The sequence below is a fragment of the Heterodontus francisci genome, chromosome 6, assembly GCF_036365525.1.
Source record: "Heterodontus francisci isolate sHetFra1 chromosome 6, sHetFra1.hap1, whole genome shotgun sequence".
In the NCBI taxonomy this organism is placed as follows: Eukaryota; Metazoa; Chordata; class Chondrichthyes; order Heterodontiformes; family Heterodontidae; genus Heterodontus; species Heterodontus francisci.
The window spans coordinates 16,214,361-16,240,990 of NC_090376.1; the positions used below are offsets into that span (position 1 = coordinate 16,214,361).

The window sequence follows — 26,630 nt, forward strand, 5'->3', positions numbered from 1 at the left end:
TAAATTGGCCATTATAAATTGCCCCTAGTGTAGGTAGGTGGTAAGGGAAGGTGGGGACGTGGTAGGAATATGGAATGAATGTAGCATTAGTATAAATGGGTGGTTGATGGTCGGCACAGACTCGGTGGGCCGAAGGTCCTGTTTCAGTGCTGTATCTCTAAATAAATAAATAAATAAATAAATAAATAAATAAATAGGGAAAATAATTTCCACTACCTAAAAGTAAAATCCACAAAAAAATGACTGCAGATTGTTGAAAACTCTGGGAATGTGTCCAAATCATGGATTTTCCTCTCTATTTGAATCAGAGACTGAACAATTAGGTTCACAAACAGTGAGTTCTTTAATCACGTATTATAGCAAAGTTACATGTATGCAAATTGCAACATTGTGCTTTATTACAGCTCCATGTTTGAAGTAGAGCAATTGCAAAACAGTCACTCCTAATCTAGTTCCTTTCCCACTTCTATCCCCAAGCCCACCCACCAACTCTCACAGCCAGTCAAAATGAATTGAAATAGCAATCTTCCATTCAATGGAGACCTTTCCATCTTTAAAAATACATTTTTTGTCTAATTTGCATTTTTAATGAGATCAAGTTTAATTTCTTTAAATAAGCAATTACTGATACGAGGATCCTATATTTTTTCTAGTGAAAACAGAGGGTATTAGGTACAGGGAAATGTTTCTGTTAATAACATTTCACATGTTACTGTTGTGCTTTTAAGAGAATCTCCAAACCAAGCTACTGAGGAATCCCACACAGGCAGCTGCGGTTTGCTTGACGAAGTGAACACTCTCTTCCTCTTGTAGGGATATACCACATTTACAGAAACTCAGCAGAGCCAGGACACGAGCAGAACTGAAATTCAAGACACCCAGTTGTTCACAGGGATGCAGTCTGGGGTTTAGTGACCTGAAACCACAGCCAACCAACACAGAGCTTATGCAGCCAGGTCTGTGTACTAAAGCACTGGATGGCAGGGTCATCTAGATTGGAGGGAGGGAGAAAGGATGCCAATGCTGGGTGCCAAGTCAATTACCAACCCAGTTTCCAATGAGTGACCATTATCCTGGAATATTGCAACCAGTCTGCCAGAGGGCTGACTGAGTAAGTTTGAAGTTCTATCTATAGGCCATCGCGAGCCACCTTGATGGCAAAGAGGTGTCCCCTCCTCCCATGTGGCTTCCCTAACCGTAGGTGAACCAGGTCGCTCCATTCTTGGTGTCACCTGCAGTACCACAAGCTGCCACTGGGACTCGGAAATGAATTTTCTGAATGAGTTTAGTTTAGTTTAGAGATACAGCACTGAAACAGGCCCTTCGGCCCACCGAATCTGTGCCGACCAGCAACCACCCATTTATACTAATCCTACACAGGGAGAACTTGCAAACTCCACACAGGCAGTACCTAGAATTGAACCTGGGTCACTGGAGCTGTGAGGCTGCGGTGCTAACCACTGCGCCATCCTTCAGATTAGAATTGAAATTTTCATTTCCATTCCAATTTAAAGATCAAGTAATTGATATTTTTTGTAATTTGAAAAACACACCTTTTTTCCCCCCTTGTGTAGTTGCAGTTTGGAATAAAAGCAGCATTTTTGACTCATTTACTTTGCAACCCAGTTATATCCTGTAACTCAGTATTCCATATAACAAGAGTCTACCAGTACTATGCAAAATTAATGTTACTAAGACAATGGGCTGAATTTAATGCAGGCGACAGCGGCCCCAAGGGCAGGCCGGAAAGCTAGGGACAACCCTGCCTCGGCCATTTCCAGGAGCCCCGACACAATTCTGGCATCAGGGTTCCTGTCCATTTAAGGAAAGAGATCCCGCCTCCAAGAGCTGCTGGCCAATCGGAGGACCCGTAGCTCATTAGCCTCAGCAGCTCCACTGCGAGCAGTGGCCACTGCTGGAACTGCAGGAGAGTGGGGTTCAGGGTTGCCGGGGCCAATCAAATAGGCCCTGGTGAGGGCGTTTGTTGGGTAGTTAAGAAACAAACAATACTTAAAATAACCTATACAGGCATGCATTATATCACTACCAATTCACTTACTGGACACCCCACTACACACATCCCCCTCCCTCCAATCAGCACCAAGTCAGTAAGGAAAATCTATTGGGGAGAGGGGGAGAACACAAAATAATTTTTTTTTTAAAAAAGTTTCTATTCAATTACCATAGCATAAAATGCACAGCAAGTCTTAAAGAAACATTGTAAAGTTTTTGAATGACATTTATCAGTAAAAACACCAGGTTTTTTTTTTGAGAGTCACTAAACTACAAAAAACTAAAAACATTACCTACAACTATTCAAAGGTCAAAAACCTTAATAACCCACCACTCCATGTGCTATTGACTTGCTCAACATTTAAAAAAGTCATTATTTTCACCACATTGTACGGATTTTCAGCACACAGGGATACATTCTTTTAAAAAAGGTATATTCAAAAATGCAACATTTCTAGGAAAAGCTCAAGTACATTTAATTTATTTACAGCGGTAACAAAGACGGTGCCTGTGTCACTCTCTAAATTTCAATTCTGTACTGTGTAAAAGGCAACTGTTCAGACAGTTCGTCATTTCTTTTGCGGAAAGAGTTTAGGTTTAAAAGAGCTTCTTGTTTAAAAGCAAAGATGAAGATAAATCCACATTATTAAAACCAGGGCCATTCACAAGCAATTAAAAGTCAGAAACAAATCTGAACCTTGACAAGAGAATGCACAAGAAACAAATCTGCAGGATGGGAGTGTCTGGTGGGAGAAGGGTTTGCTTCCAGTTTTCTTTCCACTTTCTAGTTACTGCCAACAGGTTGTGACTGCAGAAGAGTACTGTAAGCTAAAGAACACAAAAAAAATTGATCAATGACTTTGTACTAAATACTTTGGAATAGAAATTCCACTTGAGCTTGCTAGAACATAATCTTTTACCCATATTACTTGGCTGGCAAGTGGAGTATTAGAGTTTCCACCCCTTCACATCTAAACATTATGGTAAAAGTGCACAGTCTATTGCATTAACAAGACACTTTGCCCAATGGCTCAGCTATTATGCTCACCTGCTAGCATGGAACTGAGAAATGCCAACGGACCAGAAATGCCCCACTCACTCCTGGTCTATACACAGTTAATTGCAGCAGATATGCTAGAGCTGGCCTTAGAAAGGCCAATACGGAAATACCAGAATTAAAGACAATTGCCGAACCATTTTTTTACATTACAGTTTAGAATGTTTTTCATGGTATATTAACTCATGCCATAAATCTTAATAAAAACCAAAACACACAATGCTTGAATAAATTCTAACTTGAGGTCAGAAGCAAGTAGCAACTTTCAATGGTTCATGGCTTCAAAAGAAGTCTCGTATCTGGGGAAGGAGGCAAAGGCTACAGACTGATGGAGGCTTGGAACAGCATGTAAGAACTGGATGGGTTTGATTGATTAGCTGTTTTTATGCCAGTGCTGATTTAGGTCAGATCCAGGCCACCAGCTTCCAGTATTTAAAATAACTAAACCTGGCTGCTTTATCCCAGCAACAGAATCGTGGTGGGGAAACGAACTTTGAAATACTGTCCCTTGCTGCCTTAACAATAAATCGAGTCTGCAAATTACCAGCAGGGAATTGCTTGTTTCAGTTTGAAAGTGTTACAGTGGAACTGAATTTTAAGGTTTTTCCCTCTCATTCTGGCGTTTATTGATCTGAATGTTGGTTCCAGTAGCAATAACAGCCACAGGCAGGACTAAAGAAAAATGTATTTCGGCCCATTTTTTCCAAGCTGAATGTGAAAACCAATTTTACGGGTGCCAACCAGCAACTTCAAGAACGCACTTTTAAATGGCGAGACAAACAAAGGAGATCCAGTGGGATGTGGGTATCACTGGCAAGACCAGCAATTATTGACCATGCCTAGTTGTCCAGAGGTGGTGGTGGGCTGAACCTTGAAACCCTCCTGTCCATGTCACAATGCTGTGAAGTTTTTGACCCAGCGATGATGAAGCCTCTTCATCTATGGTCCATCCTAAAATTAAAATTATTTCTTGGAAAATTTGGGATGGCTGGTGTCCATGGAGACATGGCGCAAACCTAAGTTTGGATTTCAGAAAGCAGGGGAGAAAACAGAAAAGGGAAATTAAGTCACTACAGTGATGAACCGGAGCATTTTAGTATTATTGTCAGGTTCAGCTTCATCACACCTGGTGAGACTTAGAAATTTCTAAAAACACACAAGTCTAACCAGCTGGAGTTCCAATAAATGACTCCCACAAGCAGTAGGATCTAGGTTGTAAAGTCCCACAACTTTGGATCTCAGTTCGATGAAGTTCAGAGGCCAAGTGGAGACCCGTCTATAACCCACAGGAAGAAGGGAAGTTGTTGGAAAGACATCGACTTGAATTGATCACGTTTCTTTGTAATTGTATTTATTTCATTTTGAAAGCATTCCGGAGGGGCAAACACTGTTATACTTGACTATACAATGGAATACATACATTGGGGGTCCTCTCGCTGGCCATGTACATTCTCCTGCTTAGTGTTCTGCTCAGTCGAGTTCCCTGATAATACAAAAGGAATACATTGTGTGCATTTTGAAGCAGCTCGATTTATTTCCCATAAACTATGTTTGTTCTGGGGGAAACCTGGTTACCTCTAGACTTGACCATTCCAATGCACTCACTCCTGGCCGGCCTCTCACGTTCTAACCTCTGCAAACCTGAAGTCATTCAAAACTCTGCTATCTGTGTCCTAACGCACACTGAATCCCCGTTCACCATCACCCCTTTGCTTGCTGACCTACACTGGCTCCCGGTTAAGCAATGTCTCGATATTAAAATGCTCAAACCTGTTGTCAAATCCTTCCATCCCAATCTGTAATCTCCTCCAGCCCCACAAGGTCTCTGCACTCCACCAATTCTGGCCCCTAAAGAATTTCTGATTTTGATCACTCCATCATTGTTGGCCGTGCCTTCAACTGCCTAGGCCCGAAGCTCTGGAATTCCCTCAGTTTATCTCTCTGCTTCGTTATCTCCTTTTCCTCCTTTAAGAGGTTCCTTAAAACCTACCTCTGACCAAGCTTTTGGTCATCTGCCCTAATATCTCCTTGTGTGGCTCAGTGTCAAACTGTGTTCCATAATGTTCTTGTAAAGCACCTTGGGACATCTTAATATATTGCTCCTTTAATGTAATATGTAAATTATTTTTGTTGAAAACACACGTCACAAAGCAACATCATTACACACCAACATCCCGCTCTCGCATCCTATAAACATTCCAATCACTCTGCGGCACAGCTGTTGGTTTTTATCCTGAAGCTAATCTAAAATCAAACAAACCTCCGAACTAAATATCTCAACCTCCTACTGGACATGACAGAATAGTTCGGAGGGATCCTTGTGAGTGGAGGAGACATCAGTTCAATGGATTCAATGAACGCTGTAGGTGATCTGCACCCAGCATTGATGTCTCATGACAATACAACCAGGTCAATGGAACTATCCTGTTCACATGCCCCTAAACTGTTATATAGCTAATGTGTCTGGTTGCAGTAGACAGTCTTGAAAAGCAAAAGCTTCATTCCCTCAGGATGCATTTATACAATATGACTTCACACCGATGCTGCCATTAGCATATACAGAGCCTGAATCCAGCAGCAAGTCCCGTCCTGAAACTAGAGAGAAGTTTAATGAAACACCGTGGAGGAGGCTGCACCAATTAAGTCCATTCTTTCCCAAGTTTAGCATTGGTTCCCACTTTGTACCAACGCTACACTTGCCATGTGAAGGCTGCTCTGTATTTTACCTAGCTCCATATATAAAATCAGGGGGAAAAAAAATAACTATATAGTTAGTTAGTTAGAGTGAACAGCAAACACTGGGGCCAATTCTCCCATTCCTGGCCCAGGCACAATTTGAGTGGATGTTCAAACTAGGCTCCACTGACAGTAACTAAACCTGCCCTTATCTAGAGGCCCAGGTCATTCTCTAGGTGTAGAAACACCTTTTGGAAAAGGCTTTCCCACCACCACCCCACCCCTCAATTCTGGTTGCAATAGCCGATGCCTTCAAGGACTCTTAGCAGCTGGGAGGCCTCTTTAAACACCAAAAGGTCCATTTACTGTGGACATCAACTTTTTTCTTTCATGGGATCTGGGCATAGCTGGCGGGCCAACATTTGTTGCCCATCCCTAATTGCCCGTGAACTGAACGGCTTACTAGACCATTTCAGAGGGCAGTTAAGAGTCAACCACATTATGGTCTGGAGTCACATGCAGGCCAGACCAGGTAAGGATGGCAGATTTCCTTCCCTAAAGGGTATGAGCGAACCAGATGGGTTTTTACAATCGATGTTAGTTTTATGGCACCATGACGAAGACTAGCTTTCAATTCCAGATTTAATTAATTGAATTTAAATACCAGATTTAATTGATTAAATTAGTTGAATTTAAAATCCATCAGCTGCCGTAATGGGATTTGAACCAGTGTCCCCAGGGCATTAGTCTAGGTCGCTGGATAACTAGTCCAGTGATATTCACACTCGGCCATCAATAAGTTTGTGCCTCCCAGGATCGTATGTTTGCCTCCCATTTTCCTCTGTTGGGGGCCTGGGAAATAACGTACCCAGGGCACAAAGCAAAAGTCAACCCCAAGTGCGACCAATTCCTTATTAGTCAGAGTCACTTGGTAGTAAAAGCAGGCACAGATAGGGGTGCAATGTGATTGTGTGATCACGTAACTGAGGAGGCCTCCTCAGTTACGTGACGTTTCTAAATTCCTAAAATACAGCCTCACGCTAGTTTTTCTGCTGTAATCTTCCTATTCATTTCAAAAGCCTTTCCTATGGATCAATTAACGTCCAAATTTACTCATACATTGCAAATAATCTTACCCGACAAAGAGAAACACAGCTTCTTCTTTTGGTAAAGGACGTAACTAGTCAGTCCACCTCCCAAAGCCAGCAGCACACCACTGATAATACCAGTAAGGGCACCGTTGCCACCACCTAAAAGAATATTTTTGAAAGACAATTACAATTACTCCTTAGAAGATCCTGCCTATTTCAGTATCACAGCACTTTTTATTGATGATTCTTTCCTGCAGGACAGTACATGATCCACAAGGTGGCAGCAAGGTATAAATTTGCAAGCCGTTTTGCTCTCATGATACCTCAGCTCAACTTGTGTAAACTCACATACTGTAGACAAACTTTCTAAATGCACAATGCCAGAGGCAATCAAACAGTGATCAACACTGAAATAGGCATCGTACAGTCAATTTTTTGCATAACCTAATGCAATACAAGGGCTTGCGCCTCTGCATTTGATTAAAAGACTGCAGGGCAGCCCGACAGGCTGTTTAAATGTGGCCTGGTGTGATAGATGGCTTGTTGGGTGTGACAGTTCACCTGTTTTGTGGAGAGGCAAGTCACAGGTCAGTGGTGGGGAGGCACCGTTGGAGACACCTCACATACACAAAAAACCCAAAACATATCAGGCTATTGATCACAGTGGAAAATGATTCAAACCAAAGATGACAGAGGCATGCAATTGAGAGAGGGGAGAGATTTCGGGGAGAACTGTAACTCTCTCCACAGGATCACGTCATCGTCCGACTGGCCTGTTCTTGCTCTACTTTAACTCCGTCCCTCCACTGAGCACCTCAGGTGACTGCCTGAACAAAGTGGGTAAGTGATTAAGTCGCTTTGAGACATCCCAAGGTCATGAAAGGTGCTATATAAATGCAAGTTCTTCCTTTCGAGGTAAATCTGGGCATCATGACTTGCATTGGGAGCCTACTGGGTTGCACTGCACCCCTGAGATTCCATAAAGTTTCTTATACATCATCTCTCTGCCTTGGACAACACTGTGCTGATCTAGTGTGATTAAAATATACAATTAATTTAGCAGCAGTACTGCTTCTTCTATGAGACATTCCAGTTGCAGACCTAGTTAATGTCTCAGTAAGCTTAGCGGGGGGCTGCCAGCATATGGATTCTGAAATCAGTAGTCGCCTTGGGCTGTCCTCTTTGTAACCTCATTACGTAGCCAATAAATCTTTTTGGTAAAAACAAAGTACTGGAAATACTCAGCACATCTGGCAGCATCTGTAGAGAGAAACAGTCAAACTTTCAAGTGAGGCAAGGGAGGAGATAGCAGGGGCTCCGACACAAATTTTCAGATCCTCTCTGGCCACAGGAGGGTTACCAGGAGGACTGGAGGACAGCGAATGTGATACCATTATTCAAGAAGGGTAGCAAGGATAAACCAGGTAATTACAGGCCAGTGATTCTACCATCAGTGGTTGGGAAACTATTGGAAAAAATTCTGAGGGACAGGATTAATCTCCATTTGGAGAGGCAGGGATTGATCAGGGATAGTCAGCATGGCTTTGTTAGGGGGGGTGATCGTGTCTAACTAACTTGATTGAATTTTGAGGTTGTGACTAGATGTGTAGATGAGGGTAAAACAGTTGATGTAGTCTACATGGACTTCAGTAAGGCTTTTGATAAGGTCCTGCATGGGAGATTGGTTAAGGTGGTAAGAGCCCATGGGATCCAGGGCAATCGGGCAAATTGGATCCAAAATTGGCTTAGTGACAGGAGGCAGATGGTGATGGTCAAGGGTTGTTTCTGCAAGTGGAAGCCTGTGACCAGTGATGTACCGCAGGGATTGGTGCTGAGACTCTTGATGTTTATAGTGTACGTTAATGATTAAGACGTGAATATCGGAGGTATGATCAGTAAGTTCACAGATGACACGAAAATTGGTGGTGTTGTAAATAGTGAAAATGGGCGGAGCAGAAGTGTGAGGTGATGTATTTTGGGAAGACTAACAACTCTGCTGGCTCTTGAAATCTGTTCATTTTAACCCTAACTAAAAGCTAACAGTTAGTTTAGTGTATGTTACCTGGATCCACTGCCCTCCCCCAGCCACACCTGCTCTTTGTTTTCTCAATGAAATTGATCCGGACGAAACTAAAGAGCACAGCTGTCGATACATTAATCTCCGATCCTGCTGTCTTCACCGCCCAGAGTGTCTGCAGCCACGGCGTGTGGTAAGTCCACTGTGGTGAAGGAGCAGCGGGACCCTAGAGAAGTCGAGAAAAGGTGCCCCGAACACTCAAAAAATCCACAAACGGCCCCCCGGCCGCAACTTCAAAGCGCCCGCGGGAGATGGCTCGGAGAGCATCTGCAGCGCACTGTCGGCAATGCTGTATGCCTTTATTTAAACCACATCAAAAAACCCTTAACGAATATAATCACCTCTAAGTCTGCCAAAAGATGCTTCACCTCCTGAAGGACGTGGATGAGCTTTCCGGACGTCGATGGTGGGCACTGAGGAAATGGCTTATTACCTGCACCCGCTTTCCGGCAGTTCCTGCAGCCATACCGGTGCCAAACATCGTGCTCTGCACTCCTTTGGACCCCACCAGAAAGGCCGAGAGGGGGATTTTGACGACTGGGCAACTCTCAAGCTCCATAAATACGCCCAGGCATGCGCCATGGAGAGGTCACTCCATAGTTGCCTCACAGCGACTGACAACACGGAAGGCAGCAGTTACGGGTTATAAGTCCAGATAAATTGGCATAGAAACTGGGCGCCACGGGTTGCCTTTGTCGGTGGGAGAGGTCATCGCACCTCACTGGACAGCTACCGCCCGCCTCAAACCGGGCAGCCCCCGGTCAATAAGGTTCTGTCCCGCCACAGTCTACCCTGCTTCAATGGGTGCTTGGAGCTCAGGGTCATTGCCCGAAAGGTGGACTGAAACACTGCACCAAACAACATGAAAAAAGGAAAGAAGGCACCAGCCCTTCGCTTTGCAAGCTGGAACGTCAGAAGTGCGTGTCCTGGCCTGTCGGAAGACCTTACACAAATCAATGATTCTCGGAAGACCGCCATCATTAACAACGAGCTCAGTAGATTCAATGTGGACATTGCAGCACTTCAGGAGACACGCCTCCCTGCGAGCGGATCTCTGAGAGAGCAAGACTACACCTTCTTCTGGCAGGATAGGGATCCTGAAGAACCAAGACAGCATGGAGTGGGCTTCGCCATCAGAAACTCCTTGCTCAGCATGACAGAACCTCCTTCAAATGGCTCGGAACGCATACTGTCCATCCGACTGCTCACCACCTCTGGTCCAGTACACCTACTCAGCATCTATGCTCCAACACTTAGCTTCCCACCTGAAGCTAAAGATCAGTTCTACGAGGAACTCCATAGCATCATTAGCAGCATCCCCAACACCGAACACCTATTCCTGCTGGGGGACTTTAATGCCAGGGTTGGGGCCGACCATGACTCATGGCCCTCCTGCCTTGGGCGTTATGGCGTTGGAAGGATGAATGAGAACGGGCAGAGACTGCTCGAGTTGTGTACCTATCATAACCTCTGCATCACCAACTCGTTCTTTCACACTAAACCCTGTCATCAGGTTTCATGGTGGCACCCAAGATCGCATCGTTGGCACCAGCTAGACCTCATTGTCACAAGGCGAGCCGCCTGAAAGAGTGTTCAAATCACACGCAGCTTCCACAGTGCGGACTGCGACACCGACCACTCCCTGGTGTGCAGCAAGGTTAGACTCAGACCAAAGAAGTTGCATCATTCCAAGCAGAAGGGCCACCCGCGCATCAACACGAGCAGAATTTCTCACCCACAGCTGTTACAAAAATTTCTAAATTCACTTGTAACAGCCCTTCAAAACACTCCCACAGGGGATGCTGAGACCAAGTGGGCCCACATCAGAGACGCCATCTATGAGTCAGCTTTGACCACCTACGGCAAAAGTGCGAAGAGAAATGCAGACTGGTTTCAATCTCATAATGAAGAGCTGGAAAATGTCATAGCCGCTAAGCGCATTGCACTGTTGAACTACAAGAAAGTCCCCAGCGATTTAACATCCGCAGCACTTAAAACAGCCAGAAGCACTGCGCAAACGACTACTGGCAATACCTATGCAGTCATATTCAGCTGGCCTCAGACACCGGAAACATCAGAGGAATGTATGATGGCATTAAGAGAGCTCTTGGGCCAACCATCAAGAAGATCACCCCCCCTCAAATCTAAATCAGGGGACATAATCACTGACCAACGCAAACAAATGGACCGCTGGGTTGAGCACTACCTAGAACTGTACTCCAGGGAGAATGTTGTCACTGAGACTGCCCTCAATGCAGCCCAGCCTCCACCAGTCATGGATGAGCTGGACAAAAAGCCAACCAAATCGGAACTCAGCGATGCCATTGATTCTCTAGCCAGCGGAAAAGCCCCTGGGAAGGACAGCATTACCCCTGAAATAATCAAGAGTGCCAAGCCTGCTATACTCTCAGCACTACATGAACTGCTATGCCTGTGCTGGGACGAGGGAGCAGTACCCCAGGACATGCGCGATGCCAATATCATCATCCTCTATAAAAACCATGGAATCTCCATGCTCAGCATAGTGGGGAAAGTCTTTGCTCGAGTCGCTCTAAACAGGCTCCAGAAGCTGGCCGAGCGAGTCTACCCTGAGGCACAGTGTAGCTTTCGTGCAGAGAGATCGACCATTGACATGCTGTTCTCCCTTCGTCAGATACAGGAGAAATGCCGTGAACAGATGCCCCTCTACATTGCTTTCATTGATCTCACCAAAGCCTTTGACCTCGTCAGTAGACGTGGTCTCTTCAGACTACTAGAAAAGATTGGATGCCTACCAAAGCTACTAAGTATCATCACCCCATTCCATGACAATATGAAAGGCACAATTCAACATGGTGGCTCCTCATCAGAGCCCTTTCCTATCCCGAGTGGCGTGAAACAGGGCTGTGTTCTCGCACCCACATATTTTGGGATTTTCTTCTCCCTGCTGCTTTCACATGCGTTCAAGTCCTCTGAAGAAGGAATTTTCCTCCACACAAGATCGGGGGCAGGTTGTTCAACCTTGCCCGTCGAAGAGCGAAGTCCAAAGTACGGAAAGTCCTCATCAGGGAACTCCGCTTTGCTGACTAGGCTGCTTTAACACCTCACACTAAAGAGTGTCTGCAGAGTCTCATCGACAGGTTTGCGGCTGCCTGCAATGAATTTGGCCTAACCATCAGCCTCAAGAAAATGAACATCATGGGGCAGGACGTCAGAAATGCTCCATCCATCAACATTGGCGACCACGCTCTGGAAGTGGTTCATGAGTTCACCTACCTAGGCTCAACTATCACCAGTAATCTGTCTCTAGATGCAGAAATCAACAAGCGCATGGGAAAGGCTTCCACTGCTATGTCCAGACTGGCCAAGAGAGTGTGGGAAAATGGCGCACTGACACGGAACACAAAAGTCAGAGTGTATCAGGCCTGTGTCCTCAGTACCTTGCTCTATGGCAGCGAGGCCTGGAAAACGTATGTCAGCCAAGAGCGACGTCTCAATTCATTCCATCTTCGCTGCCTCTGGAGAATACTTGGCATCAGGTGGCAGAACCGTATCTCCAACACAGAAGTCCTTGAGGCGGCCAACATCCCCAGCTTATACACACTACTGAGTCAGCGGCGCTTGAGATGGCTTGGCCATGTGAGCCGCATGGAAGATGGCAGGATCCCCAAAGACACATTGTACAGCGAACTCGCCACTGGTATCAGACCCACCAGCCGTCCATGTCTTCGCTTTAAAGACGTCTGCAAACGCAACATGAAATCCTGTGACACTGATCACAAGTCGTGGGAGTCAGTTGCCAGCGTCCGCCAGAGCTGGCGGGCAGCCATAAAGGCGGGGCTAAAGTGTGGCAAGTCGAAGAGACTTAGTTGCCAGGAAAAAAGACAGAGGCGCAAGGGGAGAGCCAGCTGTGCAACAGCCCCGACAAACAAATTTTTCTGCAGCACCTGTGGAAGAGCCTGTCACTCTAGAATTGGCCTTTATAGCCACTCCAGGCACTGCTTCACAAACCACTGACCACCGCCAGGCGCTTATCCATTGTCTCTCGAGAGAAGGAGGCCAAAGAGAACAAGGCAAGGGAATATACAATGGATGGTAGGACCATAGGTGGTACAGAGAGTCAGAGGGACCTTGGTGTACTTGCCAATAGATCACTGAAGGCAGCAGCACAGGTAGATAAGGTGGTGAATAAGGCGTATGGGATACTTGCCTTTATTAGCCGAGGCATAGAATATAAGAGCAGGGAGGTTATGATGGAGCTGTATAAAATGCTGGTTAGGCCACAGTTGGAGTACTGTGTACAGTTCTGGCTGCCACACTATAGGAAGGATGTGATTGCACTGGAGAGGGTGCAGAGGAGATTCACCAGGATGTTGCCTGGGGTGGAGCATTTCAGCTATGAAGAGAGACTGAAAAGGCTAGGGTTGTTTTCCTTAGAGCAGAGAAGGCTGAGGGGGAACCTGATTGAGGTGTACAAAATTATGAGGGGCACTGATAGATTAGATAGGAAGAAACTTTTTCCCTTAGCGGAGGTGTCAATAACCAGAGGGTATAGATTTAAGGTCAGGGGCAGGAGGTTTAGAGGGGATTTGAGGAAAATATTTTTCACCCAGAGGGTGGTTGGAATCTAGAACACACTGCCTGAAGAGGTGGTAGAGGCAGGAACCATCACAACATTTAAGTAGTATTTAGATGAGCACTTAAAACGCCAGAGCGTACAAGACTACGGGCCAAGTGCTGGAAAATAGGATTAGAATAGATAGCTGCTTGATGGCTGGCACAGACACGATGGGCTGAAGGGTCTGTTTCTGTGCTGTGTGACTATGACCTGAAACATTAACTCTTTCTTTCTCCACAAACGCTGCCAGATGCGCTGAGTATTTCCAGCATTTTGTTTTTATTTCAATTTCCAGCATCCGCAGTATTTTGCTTTTATTTTAGCATATTCCTTTAACAATTTATTACGATTCAAAGTTATGATTATAGCCATACCTTGATCACCTCCCTGTTCATTGGCTGAAAAAGATTTAATAAAATAAGTTAGATTTTCCTGGGAAAGAAACTTTTCAGACAACCAACCTACACAACAGTGAATTAAAAGGATGATTCCAGGAGAAATGGTCACCAAACAGGAAATTAAGGGAATTCAGGGTGAGGGTAAGAGGACATTCAAATGTACAGTTAAAATAGTTTTTTCTTTAAAAGGTTTTTGAAGGTTGGCAGAGATGCAGCAAGACAAGAAAACAAGGAACAAATCGCCAATTTAGAGCAAGAGGAACCTCAAATTCTTATTTAACTCAGCACAAGTCACAAACAAAATCTCTCCATTTGATTCCTAACTGGAGCTTGCAGACTTCCTCCTGCCTCCTCACTTGTTGCACTGTTCATCCATTTCAGACAAGTGCAGCAATACATGGATAGCCTAGCCTGTAGGTGTTGGCTTCTTTGAAGATGAATCCAAATGTTTTTGATTGTCAAGTTAAATTTCCTTCTTTGTTTCAGTGCTCCTATAGAGTGTGCATTTTGAAACTGTGCCCCTCTAGACCTTCCTTTACAATCCACTTAGCCAGATCACCACATGCTGGGGCATGTCAAATAAAGTAATCAACTCCAGGAATTTGCCAGTATCACTGACAATCGTTACTGGGGGGGGGATGCCAGTTAATGATAACTAATGTAAAGGTAAAAATGTTCAATACTATTCCCCATCCTCACGTAGTAATACCAGGACCCAAATAAACCCAGTGACACTGATGGAGAACAACCATACTATAGCAGGTGTGGGGTCTTGGAGAGGTCCATCACCAAGTAGGCTTAGTAGTCCCTGAACTAGACTGCAAGGATATTACCCAGAATGCAGATTCGCCAGAATGATACCAGAGCTAAATTATGGAGGACAGATTGTATTTCCTTGAGTTTAGAGGGGTAAGGGGTGGTCTTAAAAATAAAAGGATTTTATAGGATATAGAATCATAGTATCTTAGCACCAGGAGAGCATCTGAAAAGAGCTGTCCAATTTAATCCCACACCCCAGTCTTTTCCCCATAACCCTGCAAATTTGTCCTTTTCAAATACATGTCCAATTGCCTATTCCATATCTCATGGATTCAGATCCACCACCCTTTCAGGTAATGCATTCCAGATCACAACTTCCTGTGAAATGATTATTCCTCATTTTCCTTCTAGTTCTTTTGTCAATTATTTTAATTCTGTGATCTCTGGTTACCAACCCACTTGCCAAAGGAAACCGTTCATCCCTACTTGCTGTTAAAACCCCCTCAAATTTGAATACCTCTATTATGATCTCCCTTAACTCTCTCTGCTCCAAGGGGGACAATCCCAGCTTCTCTAATCTCTCCACATAACTACAGCTCCTCAGCCCCTGGTAATCCTCATCTGTACCCTTGAAGGCCTTGATTAAAGTGCAGGGCCCAGAATTGGACACAATATTCCCACTGAGGCCGAACTAGTGATTTGCAAAGGTTCAGCGTGATTTCCTGGTTTTTGTACTCAATGCCGCTATTTACAAAACCAAGTATCCCACACACTTTCAGAATAAGGGGTAGGCCATGCAAGACTGAGATGAGGAGGAATTCCTTTACTCAGTGGTGAATGTGGAATTCTCTACCCCAGAGGGCTGCGGAAGCTCAAATCATTGAGCATGTTCAAGATAGAAATAGATAAATTTCTGGATACTAATGACATCAAGGGATATGGGGATAGTGGGGGAAAATGGCATAGAGATAGACGAACAGTCATGACCTGGGTGAATGGCGGAGCAGGCTCGACGGGCCAAATAGTCTACTCCTGCTCCTATTTCCTATGATCCTGTGAACCAACTTATTAACTTGCCTTGCCACTTTCAAATATTTGTGGTTATGCACCTCCTTCTGTTCGTGCAACCTCCCCTGAAAATGGTGACATAGTATACTGCCTCTCCATATTGTTTCTCCTGAAGAATTTCACTTCATACTTATCCGCATTAAACTGCATCGACCACGTGTCTGTCCATTTCACTAGTCTGCCAATATCATCCTGCTCACTATCTGGTACATTGTCAAGCGTATCATCCACAAACTTCAAAATAACACTCCCTATACCAAGTCCAGGTCATTTTTTTTTATTACAAGAAATGAAATTTATGTAGATACAGAAAATCTATTTCCTCTGGGGAGATAATCCAAAACAAGGGAACAGAACCTTACAAATAGAGCTAGGCCATTTACAAGTGAAAGCATGTTATGATCCTTTTTTCTTAAATATATATCTGTGGTGTATTTAAGTCAGCCAAGGATCAGTACTGCTTTAAGAACAAGCAAGCCTCAGGAATTACCAAGATGATGCATTTTGGTTGCTGTTGGATACAACCATACAGAGAGGGAACCAACCAGCTTCAAAGAATGCATCCTGGTTGCCTTGGATACAGCCAGAGACTGAGAATAAAATGTTGCAATTAAATTTTGAACTGGCTTTTAGTGGAGATAGACTAACAGACAGACAGCTGGACAAACATGAATGGAGCAGAGATCTCTGATAATTTAAATTGAAGGAAGGTGACTTTTAGACTGATCACTTCTTCACCCCTCAAAAAATTCTAAAGCCGAATTGATTCATTCAAAAGTGTTTGAGAGTTGTTGATCGGCTGAGGTCATCGCTGGACGAAAGAAGAGTTGAAGTTTTGGATGTTGCACATTTTTTCTTCCCTCAACAGACCCTGGAAGACTGTGAATGGACTTTAATCAGAGGATGGTTTATCGAGAAGTGTAAATCTGCAAGAATATTAACTTGTTCTATTTTAAATGTTTTTATCTGAGAAGCATTTAAAAAAGTTTAGTTTTTCTAATTAAACAGTTAATTTTTTGATCTAAAGACACCTGCTTTGGTTCGCCTCATTCGGCGCGGGGGGCGGGGGTGGTTAATAGATGGTTCAAATCGGCTGTGGTTTTCTTTAATTGGAAAGTTTAAAGTGGTAGGTTAGGCAATCTGTGGAGGGACGGGACTAAATTGACAGTACGTTTCTCCCACTGCAAATCAGAATCATATTTTGATTGTGAGCTTTGTCTCCAGCAGTTGCTTGCAACAAAGCAGCAAACACTTTTTAACCCAAAAGGTTTTGAAAACGAACTCTCGTCTCTTCCCCACCACCACCACCACCACCACCACCCCCCACCCATTCTCCAAAAAGGCTGGAGATGATCAATACTGAGATTGGCAGATGGTAAGACCATCAAGAGACATGGTTCAAAGGCAGGGAAAGATTTGAGTTTAGAACAGTTTGCTCTAACTGAATGCCAACTCCCTTTCCTACACTTCAATTTGCCTGCCATCAATAAGTAGCAGTATAAATGCACCCCAAGCTACGTACACAACCCTCACAGGTTAGAGACTGTAAAAAGTCATCCTGAAAGGAAAAAAGTTGTAAGTCTAAATTGCACAAGAATTCTGGAGGCGAATTCCACCTTGGCCCCAAAAACAATCAACTTTATCAATTCCAAATAAGGCAACTTTTAACTGCCAAAAGAGTGCTGTTGCTGCCAGATATATGCAGCACTCTCAAATAAAAAGGAGAAGGAAGCATTGCAGTCATATATTCATGGGTCTTGCAAGCTAAATGAGCAGAGCTAGTTTGGTGCATCTTGTGCATTCGCTTTGTATTTGATGCGGACAGTGGAAGACATTTGGCAGCAATTCACCTACTCACATTCTCAGATGAAGAACAATGCTTGAAAGAAAAATGAAAGTGGGTGGAAGGAACCATTATTCCAGTAACTAAACAGGCGTAACAAACAACCGTCTTTCATGGTCACAGGGAACAATTATAAGCAGTTACAGCGGGAGTGTCCAATTGTTTAATATTGGCAAATCAAGATATCATAAGAATATACCATCCGAAAGGCACACCCCATCCCATCTAGATGAATGACCTATGCAATGAAACAAACACAAAACATTGCTTGCTGGACAGAATGTACATGAAAAGACAGTTTTGCACAGTGCTACTTGTTCACTTTGGTTAAGTGCCACAATGCCAACCATTGTCTCCTTCAATGGAGCATCCTCAGGAATGCACCAAGTTGCTGCAACATGAAATGAACAATGCTAGTAAAACCTGATTTTCAAATCTGGCCACTGTCAGAACTTCTCCAGTGGACAGAACAGAGAAGTAATAAAGCTATGACGTTGTTAAATGGGGCACTTAACTTGTGGCACTGAGGCTAAGATAAACCTACCTTCCAAAGTTTACATCGGCTTTTACAAATTGTGCGTGTGTGTGTGTGTGTGGGGGGGGGGGGGGGGGGTGGTGAAAGGAGGAAAAAAGTGGGGGGAGAAAAAAAACAGCACTGAAATCCAGCCTGATCAACATAACACGTGACTACTGGGATAACCCTTCAGTGCAGAATTTCTAATTAAAATTCCTCTTCAAATGTTATTACATCAAGATGGTGTTTATTCTCCACACGAGTCTCCTTCCACCTCTACATCACATCCTCCTATTCCTTATGCATCTATTCTATTCACCTCAACTGTTTCTTGTGGTAGCAAGTTCCACATCCACTTCTTGGATGAAAGAAGTTTCTCCTCACCAGCTGTCTCTCTAATGGGGAGAGATGCCTATGGTCTTGCGGGACTATGGCTAGAGCACATCTTATAATTACGGGCCCTGGTTCTGAACGTAACCCATATGTGGAAACATCTCCTCTCTAACTACTCTATGAAACCCTTTAATCTTAAAAGGCCCGTCAGGTCATCCCTCTGCTCTCTGGTTTTTTTTTTAAAAAGGAGAAAAAAGCCCCAGTCTGTTCAGCCTTTCCTGATGAGTATATCCTCAGTTCTAGAATCATCCTTGTGAAGCTTTTTTGCACTGTGCTTCTATATCCTTTTCATAATATGGGGACTGGAACTGAACACAGTACTAACTGTTATAACCAAGATTTTATTCAAATCTAAAACTCCTCTGCTTTTCAATTCCACCAGAAATAGAGCACAGTGCTCAATTTGTCTTGGTTTAATGTCACATCTGAGACAGCACCTCCAACAGCATAGAAGTTCCTCAGTAATACACTGGAATGTCACCCTGAATAATGTACTTAAGTCTCTTGCAGGAGCAGGATTTCCAAGTACAACCTTCTGATGAACAGACCAGAGTGCTAGCAACTGAGCCGAAACCTACACCAAATTCAAATCCTTGAAGATTATTAAATTCAGCCTGAAAGCTACGTTCCACTGCTGATTAAAAGAACTGGAGTTGGCCATTTAATCCCTCGAACCTGATCCCCGCACCATTCAATTAGATCATGTCAAATCTGTGCCACAACTCCATTTACCCACCTATGGTCCTTATCTCACAAAACATCCATCTATCTCACTCTTGAAAATGTCAAATGACCCAGTACCCAGAGCCTTTTGGGGGTCGGGGGTCAGGGGTGGGGAAATAAGAGTTCCATATTTCCAGTGCCCTTCAGGTGAAAATGTTAATCTTGATTTTGCCTGTAAATAGTCTGGCTCTACTGGTTAAAATTATGCCACAAGAAATAAATAAATAGCTTTTCCTGTATCTACCCTTTAAAATCCTTTTTCACATCAAGCACATCAGTCCTTTTAAGGCATGGTATCATTTTGGTAAAATCGACACCATTTCCAAGGCCAATATATTATTCCTGGAGGTGCAGTGCCCAGAACTGAATGCAGTACTCCAGATGGGTTCTGACCAAGGCACTGTACAACTGAAGCATAACTGGGGGGGGCAACTGTGGATCAGTTGGTAGCACTCGCGTCTGAGTCACAAGGTTCTGGGTTAAAGTCAAACTCCAGGGCTTGAGCACAAAAATCAAGGGTGACGCTACAAGTTGAGCAATAAGGCAGTGGTGAAGCAGAGGTGCTGTCTTTTGGATGAGTTGTTAATCCGGGGCCCCAGCTGCTTGGTGCTATTTCAAACACAAGCAGAGGAGTTATCCCCAGTGTCCTGGCCAAAATTTATCCATCAACATCACAAAAAAAAAGAGGTTATCTAATCATTACCACATTGCTGTTTGTGGGAGTTTGCTGCACGTAAATTGGCTGTGGTAATGCAGGAAACACAGCAGTGACTACAACTCAAAAAGTATTTCTTTGGCTGTAAATGCACTTTGAGACGTCCAGTGGTCATGAAAAGCACTATATAAATGAAAGTGCCTTTTATTCCCTCCTTTGCGATATATTCGGTCCCCTTGAGATAAAAGCCAGTGTTTTATCAACCTTTTGCGCCTGTTCATGAGGTATTAGTGATCCATGTAGATGGATTCCAAAATCGCTCTCCGACTGTTCCCAGTTTCTCCCCATTTAAAAAAAACACGGATTTGTCTTTCTTGAATCCACATTGAACTTGATTCGCCGCAATTTTCCCAGTCACTCGATCTATGTCCCTTTGTAACTTACATCAGCACCTACTCAGCTCATCACCGGACGGACCACCCAGCATCGACCTAGGCACTGGAAACGATAACGGCAAATCCAGCACTCTCGACCCTGCAAAGTCCTCCTTACGAACATCTGGGAGCTTGTGCCAAAATTGGGAAAGCTGTCCCACAGACTAGTCAAGCAATAGCCTGACAGTCATACTCACGGAATCATACTTTACAGACACTGCCATCACCATCCCCGGGTATGTCCTGTCCCACTGGCAGGACAGACCCACCAGAGGTTGTGGCACAGTGGTATACAGTAGGGAGGGAGTTGCCCTGGGATTCCTCAACATCGACTCTGGACCTCATGAAGTCTCATGGCATCAGATTAAAAATGGACAAGGAAACCCCCTGCTGATTACCACCTACTGCCCTCCCTCAGCTGATGAATCAGTACTCCATGTTGAACACCACTTGGAGGAAGCACAGAGGGTGGCGAGGGCACAAAATGTACTCTGGGTGGGGGACTTCAATGTCCATCACCAAGAGTGGCTCGGTAGCACCACTACTGACTGAGCCCTAAAGGATTGATAAGTCTCCTGGCCCTGATGGAATGCATCCCAGGGTACTAAAAGAGATGGCGGGAGAAATAGCAGGTGCACTGGCGGTAATTTTCCAAAATTCGCTGGACTCTGGGGTAGTCCCAGCAGATTGGAAAACAGCAGATGTGACGCCACTATTTAAAAAGGGAGGTAGACAAAAGATGGGGAATTATAAACCGGTTAGCTTAACCTCTGTAGTGGGGGAAGATGCTTGAGTCTATTATCAAGGAAGAAATAGCAGGGCATCTCGATAGAAATTGTCCCGTTGGGCAGACGCAGCATGGGTTCATGAAAGGCAGGTCATGCTTGACAAATCTTTTGGAATTCTATGATGACATTACGAGCAAGGTGGACAATGGGGACCCAGCAGATGTGGTGTACCTAGATTTCCAAAAGGCCTTCGACAAGGTGCCGCACAAGAGGCTGCTGCATAAGATAAGGATGCATGGCGTTAGGGGTAAAGTATTAGCATGGATAGAGGATTGGTTGACTAACAGGAAGCAGAGTGGGGATAAATGAGTGCTATTCTGGTTGGCAGTCACTAGTGGTGTGCCTCAGGGATCGGTGTTGGAACCGCAATTATTTACAATTTATATAGATGATTTGGAGTTGGGGACCACGTGTAGGGTGTCAAAGTTTGCAGATGACACTAAGATGAGTGGCAGAACAAAGTGTGCAGATGACTGTGAAACTTTGCAGAGGAACATAGATACATTGAGTGAGTGGGCAAAAGTCTGGAATACAATGTTAATAAATGTGAAGTCATTCATTTCGGTAGGAGTAACAGTAAAAAGGATTATTACTTGAATGGTAAAAAGTTGCAGCATGCTGCTATGCAGAGGGACCTGGGTGTCCTTGTGCATGAATCGCAGAAGGTTGGTCTGCAGGTACAGCAAGTAATTAGGAAGGCAAATGGAATTTTGTCCTTCATTGCTAAAGGGATTGAGTTTAAAAGCAGAGAGGTTATGTTGCAGCTGTATAAGGTACTGGTGAGGCCGCACCTGGAGTACTGTGTGCAGTTTTGGTCTCCTTACTTGAGAAAGGATATACTGGCACTGGAGAGGGTGCAGAGGAGGTTCACTAGGTTGATTCCGGAGTTGAGGGGGTTGGCTTATGAGGAGACACGGAGTAGATTGGGATTATATTCATTGGAATTCGGAAGAATGAGGGGGGATCTTATAGAAACATATCAAATTATGAAGGGAATAGATAAGATACAAGTAGAGAGGATGTTTCCACTGGCAGGTGAAGCTAGGACAAGAGGGCATAGCCTCAAGATTAGAGGGAGCAGATTTAGGACTGAATTAAGAAGGAACTTCTTCACCCAGAGGGTTGTTAATCTATGGAATTCCTTGCCCAGTGAAGTAGTTGACACTTCAGTAAATGTTTTTAAAGCTTAGGTAGATATCTTTTTGAACAATAAAGGAATTAAGCGATACGGTGAGAGCGCGGGTAAGTGGATCTGAGTCCACGAAAAGATCAGCCATGATCTTATTGAATGGCGGAGCAGGCTCGAGGGGCCAGACGGCCTACTCCTGCTCCTAGTTCTTATGACCTTATGATATATATGCTAGACTGGGTCTGCTGCAGGTGGTGAGGGAACAAACAAGAGGGGAAAACATACTTGACCTTGTCCTCACCAATCTGCCTGCCGCAGATGCATCTGTCCATGATAGTATTGGTAGGAGTGACCACCGCACAGTCCTTGCGGAGACGACGTCCTGCCTTGACATTGAGGATACCATCCATCGTGTTGTGCGGCACCACCACTGTGCTAAATGGGATAGATTTCGAACAGATCTAACAATGCAAAACTGGGCATCCATGAGGCGCTGTGGGCCATCAGCAGCAGCAGAATTGTACTCATCCACAATCTGTAACCTCATGGCCCGGCAAATCCCCCACTCTACCATTACCATCAAGCCAGGAGCCCAACCCTGGTTCAATGAAGAGTGCAGGAGGGCATGCCGGGAGCAGCACCAGGCATACCTCAAAATGAGGTGTCAAACTGGTGAAGCTACAACACAGGACTATCTGTATGCCGAACTGCATAAGCAGCATGCGATAGACAGAGCTATGCGATCCCATAACCAACAGATCAGATCTAAGCTCTGCAGTCCTGCCACATCCAGCAGTGAATGGTGGTGGACAATTACACAACTAACTGGAGGAGGTGGCTCCACAAATATCCCCATCCTCAATGATGGGGGAGCACAGCACATCAGTGCGAAAGATAAGGCTGAAGCATTTGCAACAATCTTCAGCCAGAAGTGCCGAGTTGATGATCTAACTCGACCTCATCCTGAAGTCCCCAGCATCACAGACACCAGACATCAGCCAATTCGATTCACTCTGCGTGATCAAGAAACGACTAAAGGCACTGGATACTGCAAAAGCTATGGGCCCTGACAATATTCCAGCAATAGCACTGAAGACCTGTGCTCCAGAACTTGCCTCGCCCCTAGCCAAGCTGTTCCAGTACAGCTACAACACTGGCATCTACCCTGCAATGTGGAAAATTGCCCAGGTATGTCCTGTACACAAAAAGCAGGACAAGTCCAACCCTGCCAATTACCACCCCATCAGTCTACTCTCAATCATCAGTAAAGTGATGGAAGGTGTCATCACCCATGTCATCAACCTGCACTCGCTTAGCAATAACCTGCTCAGTGACGCTCAGTTTCGGTTCTGCCAGGACCACTCAGCTCCTGACCACATTACAGCCTTGGTTCAAACATGGACAAAAGAGCTGAACTCATGAGGTGAGGTGAGAGTGACTGCCCTTGACATCAAGGCAGCATTTGACCAAGTATGGCATCAAGCAGCCTGAGCAAAACTGAGGTCAATGGGAATCAGGAGGAAAATCCTCCGCTGGCTGGAGTCATACCTAGCGCAAAGGAAGATGGTTGGGGTTGTTGGAGGTCAGCTCCAGGACATCACTGTAGGAGTTCCTCAGGGTAGTGTCCTTGGCCCAACCATCTTCAGCTGCTGCATCAGTGACCTTCCTTCAATCATAAGGTCAGAAGTGGGGATGTTCACTGATGATTGCACAATGTTCAGCAACATTCACGACCCCTCAGATACTGAAGCAGTCTGTGTAGAAATGCAGCAAGACCTGGACAATATCCAGGCTTGGGCTGATCAGTGGTAAGTAACATTCACGCCACACAAGTGGCAGGCAATGACCATCTCCAACAAGAGAGAATCTAACCATCTCCCCTTGACATTCAACGGCATTACCATCGCTGAATCCCCCACTATCAACATCCCAGGGGTTACCATTGACCAGAAACTGAACTGGAGTAGCCATATAAATGCTGTGGCTACAAGAGCAGGTCAGAGGCTAGGAATCCTGCAGCGAGCAACTCACCTCCTGACTCCCCAAAGCCTATCCACCATCTACAACGCACAAGTCAGGAGTGTGATGGAATACTCTCCACTTGCCTGGATGGGTGCAGCTCCAACAACACTCAAGAAGGTCGACACCATCCAGGACAAAGCAGCCCGCTTAACTGGCACCCCATCTACAAACATTCACTCCCTCCGCCACCAACACACAGTGGCAGCAGTGTGTACCATCCACAAGATGCACTGCAGCAATGCACCAAGGCTCCTTAGACAGCACCTTCCAAACCCATGACCTCTACCACCTAGAAGGACAAGGGCAGCAAATACATGGGAACACCACCACCTGCAAGTTCCCCTCTAAGTCACACACCATCCTGACTTGGAACTATATCGCTGTTCCTTCACTGTCACTGGGTCAAAATCCTAGAACTCCCTTCCTAACAGCACTGTGTGCGTACCTACCCCAAAGGGACTGCCGCGGTTCAAGAAGGCAGTTCACCACCACCTTCTCAAGGGCAATTAGGAATGGGCAATAAATGCTGGCCTGGCCAGTGACGCCCACATCCCAAGAATGGATAATAAAAATTCTCAACTTGCCTGGTCATTGTGGGCTGATTACATGTTACAGAAATCCACACCACAAATCACCTCGCAATTTCCATTTCTATTGCAAAATGGGGCTAATTTAATGCTGGGCAGCAAGTTGTAAATGTATCCTGTTACCTCTACTGATTTTACAGACTTAAAGGGTGGTATTTTCCCTCCGGGGGCAGAAAACAAGCTGTGACTTTCATGGGGGCGCCCCTTAATTCGCATCGAGACCACTTCTCATCCAGTTGATGGTGGTGGGTGGATTTTTGAAGCTGAAGTGCCAATCGAAGGCCTTCCAGCGTGACAGGAGCAGCAGGCTGTAAGGGAAGGTAAGTAACAGAGAGGGTGCTTCAACATGGACGCACTCGCCCCAATTTTTTTTGAACTTTAGTTTAAAAAAGTTTAATTAAAAAATTTGGGGAAATGGAGGTTGGGGGGGGGGAAAACAGAAGAGAAACCCCAGGGCAGCATGTGGCTGCTCTCGCACCCTAGCAGGAATAGAGGGCCTCTAGGCCTACCTGGAGCACTGGCCCCACCACTGCTTGCTGCTGGGTGCCCGACTACAGACACCTAAACTGGTCCCTGCTGATGCAAGAAACTGGAGGCCGACTGGAAAATACTAGTCAGCCTTCTTTAATTGAACTTGAGGCTCTCAGTGAGCCTGATCGGCTACCTGCCACGTGCAGATGGGTAGCCTGGCTGGCTCCAACCCTGCCTCTGCAAAAATAGCCAGCAAGCCAGATGGAGCAGGGGAGCCGGCAGTGGGGCTAGTTTTTGGTCCTGCCCACTTCCAATCCTGGCCCAGGCGGGGACCAATAATCTAGCCCCAAGAGTGCAATAAAATAGCACAAGCCAAAGAGCGAGGAAAATAACAGCTCCAAAATGAATGACTAACTTTAAAATAGAAAGTTAAAGCAGATGCAATTTCCTGGTGTAAAAACCGCAAGGGACTGATTGAGGCAGCTGTGTTTTGCATAAATCCTCGGTAATTGTTAAATTTCTGTGTTGCAATTAGGCCTTGATCACGTAAAAGTCCTATTGCCAAGCAAGCATTTTGGACCCAGTTTTCAGTCAAAGCCACTTTTCCCAACAGGGCTCCCATCTCCAAAATGCACACTGGGAGCCCTTGCTCCCAAAAAAAAAATTCTAAAAAAAAAGTATACAGCGTAACTCAGCGACAAGAACATGGAACTCGTTACATGAAACGGTTGAGCCAAATAACATTGCTGCATTGAAGGGAAGCTAGGTAAGTAAAGGAGTGTAAAAGGAACAGAAGGTTATGTTAATATGGTAGGATGAGGCTTGTGTGGAACATAAACACAGGCATAACCTGTTTCTATTCTGAGAGTTTGACTAGGTTACTGTTCCATGGACAGTCTAGGTCAGAGTAGTAACTGGGAACATTTTCTCCTCCCTAGTCTAGGATGACCAACCTTAACCGCTACCCAGTCAGAAATCAGAAAATGCAGCTCTGACATGGCATGGGGCCTTTTGCTTCATACAGTTCAGTATCATAGAATAATACAACACAGGAGGAGGCTATTTGGCTCATGCTGCCATACAATGTGGCATTTTCTCCACAAAGCTATAATGGGAGCTCACTGAAAGTTGCATTTGGAAGAAGGGAGTAGGGAAGATGGCAGGCAGATTATCAATTACTAGGCTTCTACCTGCAGCATGTGCTCTACATCAGTCATGAAGTAGCTCAACAGCAATCTTGGTTAACATCCAGAGCCCCTACATCCCCAGAATCAGACACACAGTCGTTGACAATTAACATCTGAACTGTGTAGAGGGAAATCAGGATCGAATACA

At 45.0% G+C, this 26,630-nt stretch overlaps 1 protein-coding gene across 2 annotated transcripts in view; it reads right to left on the minus strand.

Moving 5' to 3' along the window:
- Positions 1 to 324: 324 nt before the first annotated feature.
- The window catches only part of cd99 (CD99 molecule), an 85,318-nt gene continuing 59,012 nt past the window's right edge, over positions 325 to 26,630 (minus strand). For both annotated transcript variants that reach the window (XM_068033168.1, XM_068033167.1), the window contains 4 exons: positions 13,886 to 13,909; positions 6,883 to 6,996; positions 4,491 to 4,553; positions 325 to 2,841 (listed from right to left, as the gene is read on the minus strand). In XM_068033168.1, the coding sequence (XP_067889269.1) occupies positions 2,798 to 2,841; positions 4,491 to 4,553; positions 6,883 to 6,996; positions 13,886 to 13,909 (245 nt within the window). In that variant the 3' untranslated portion in view covers positions 325 to 2,797. The remainder of the gene's footprint in view (positions 2,842 to 4,490; positions 4,554 to 6,882; positions 6,997 to 13,885; positions 13,910 to 26,630) is intronic.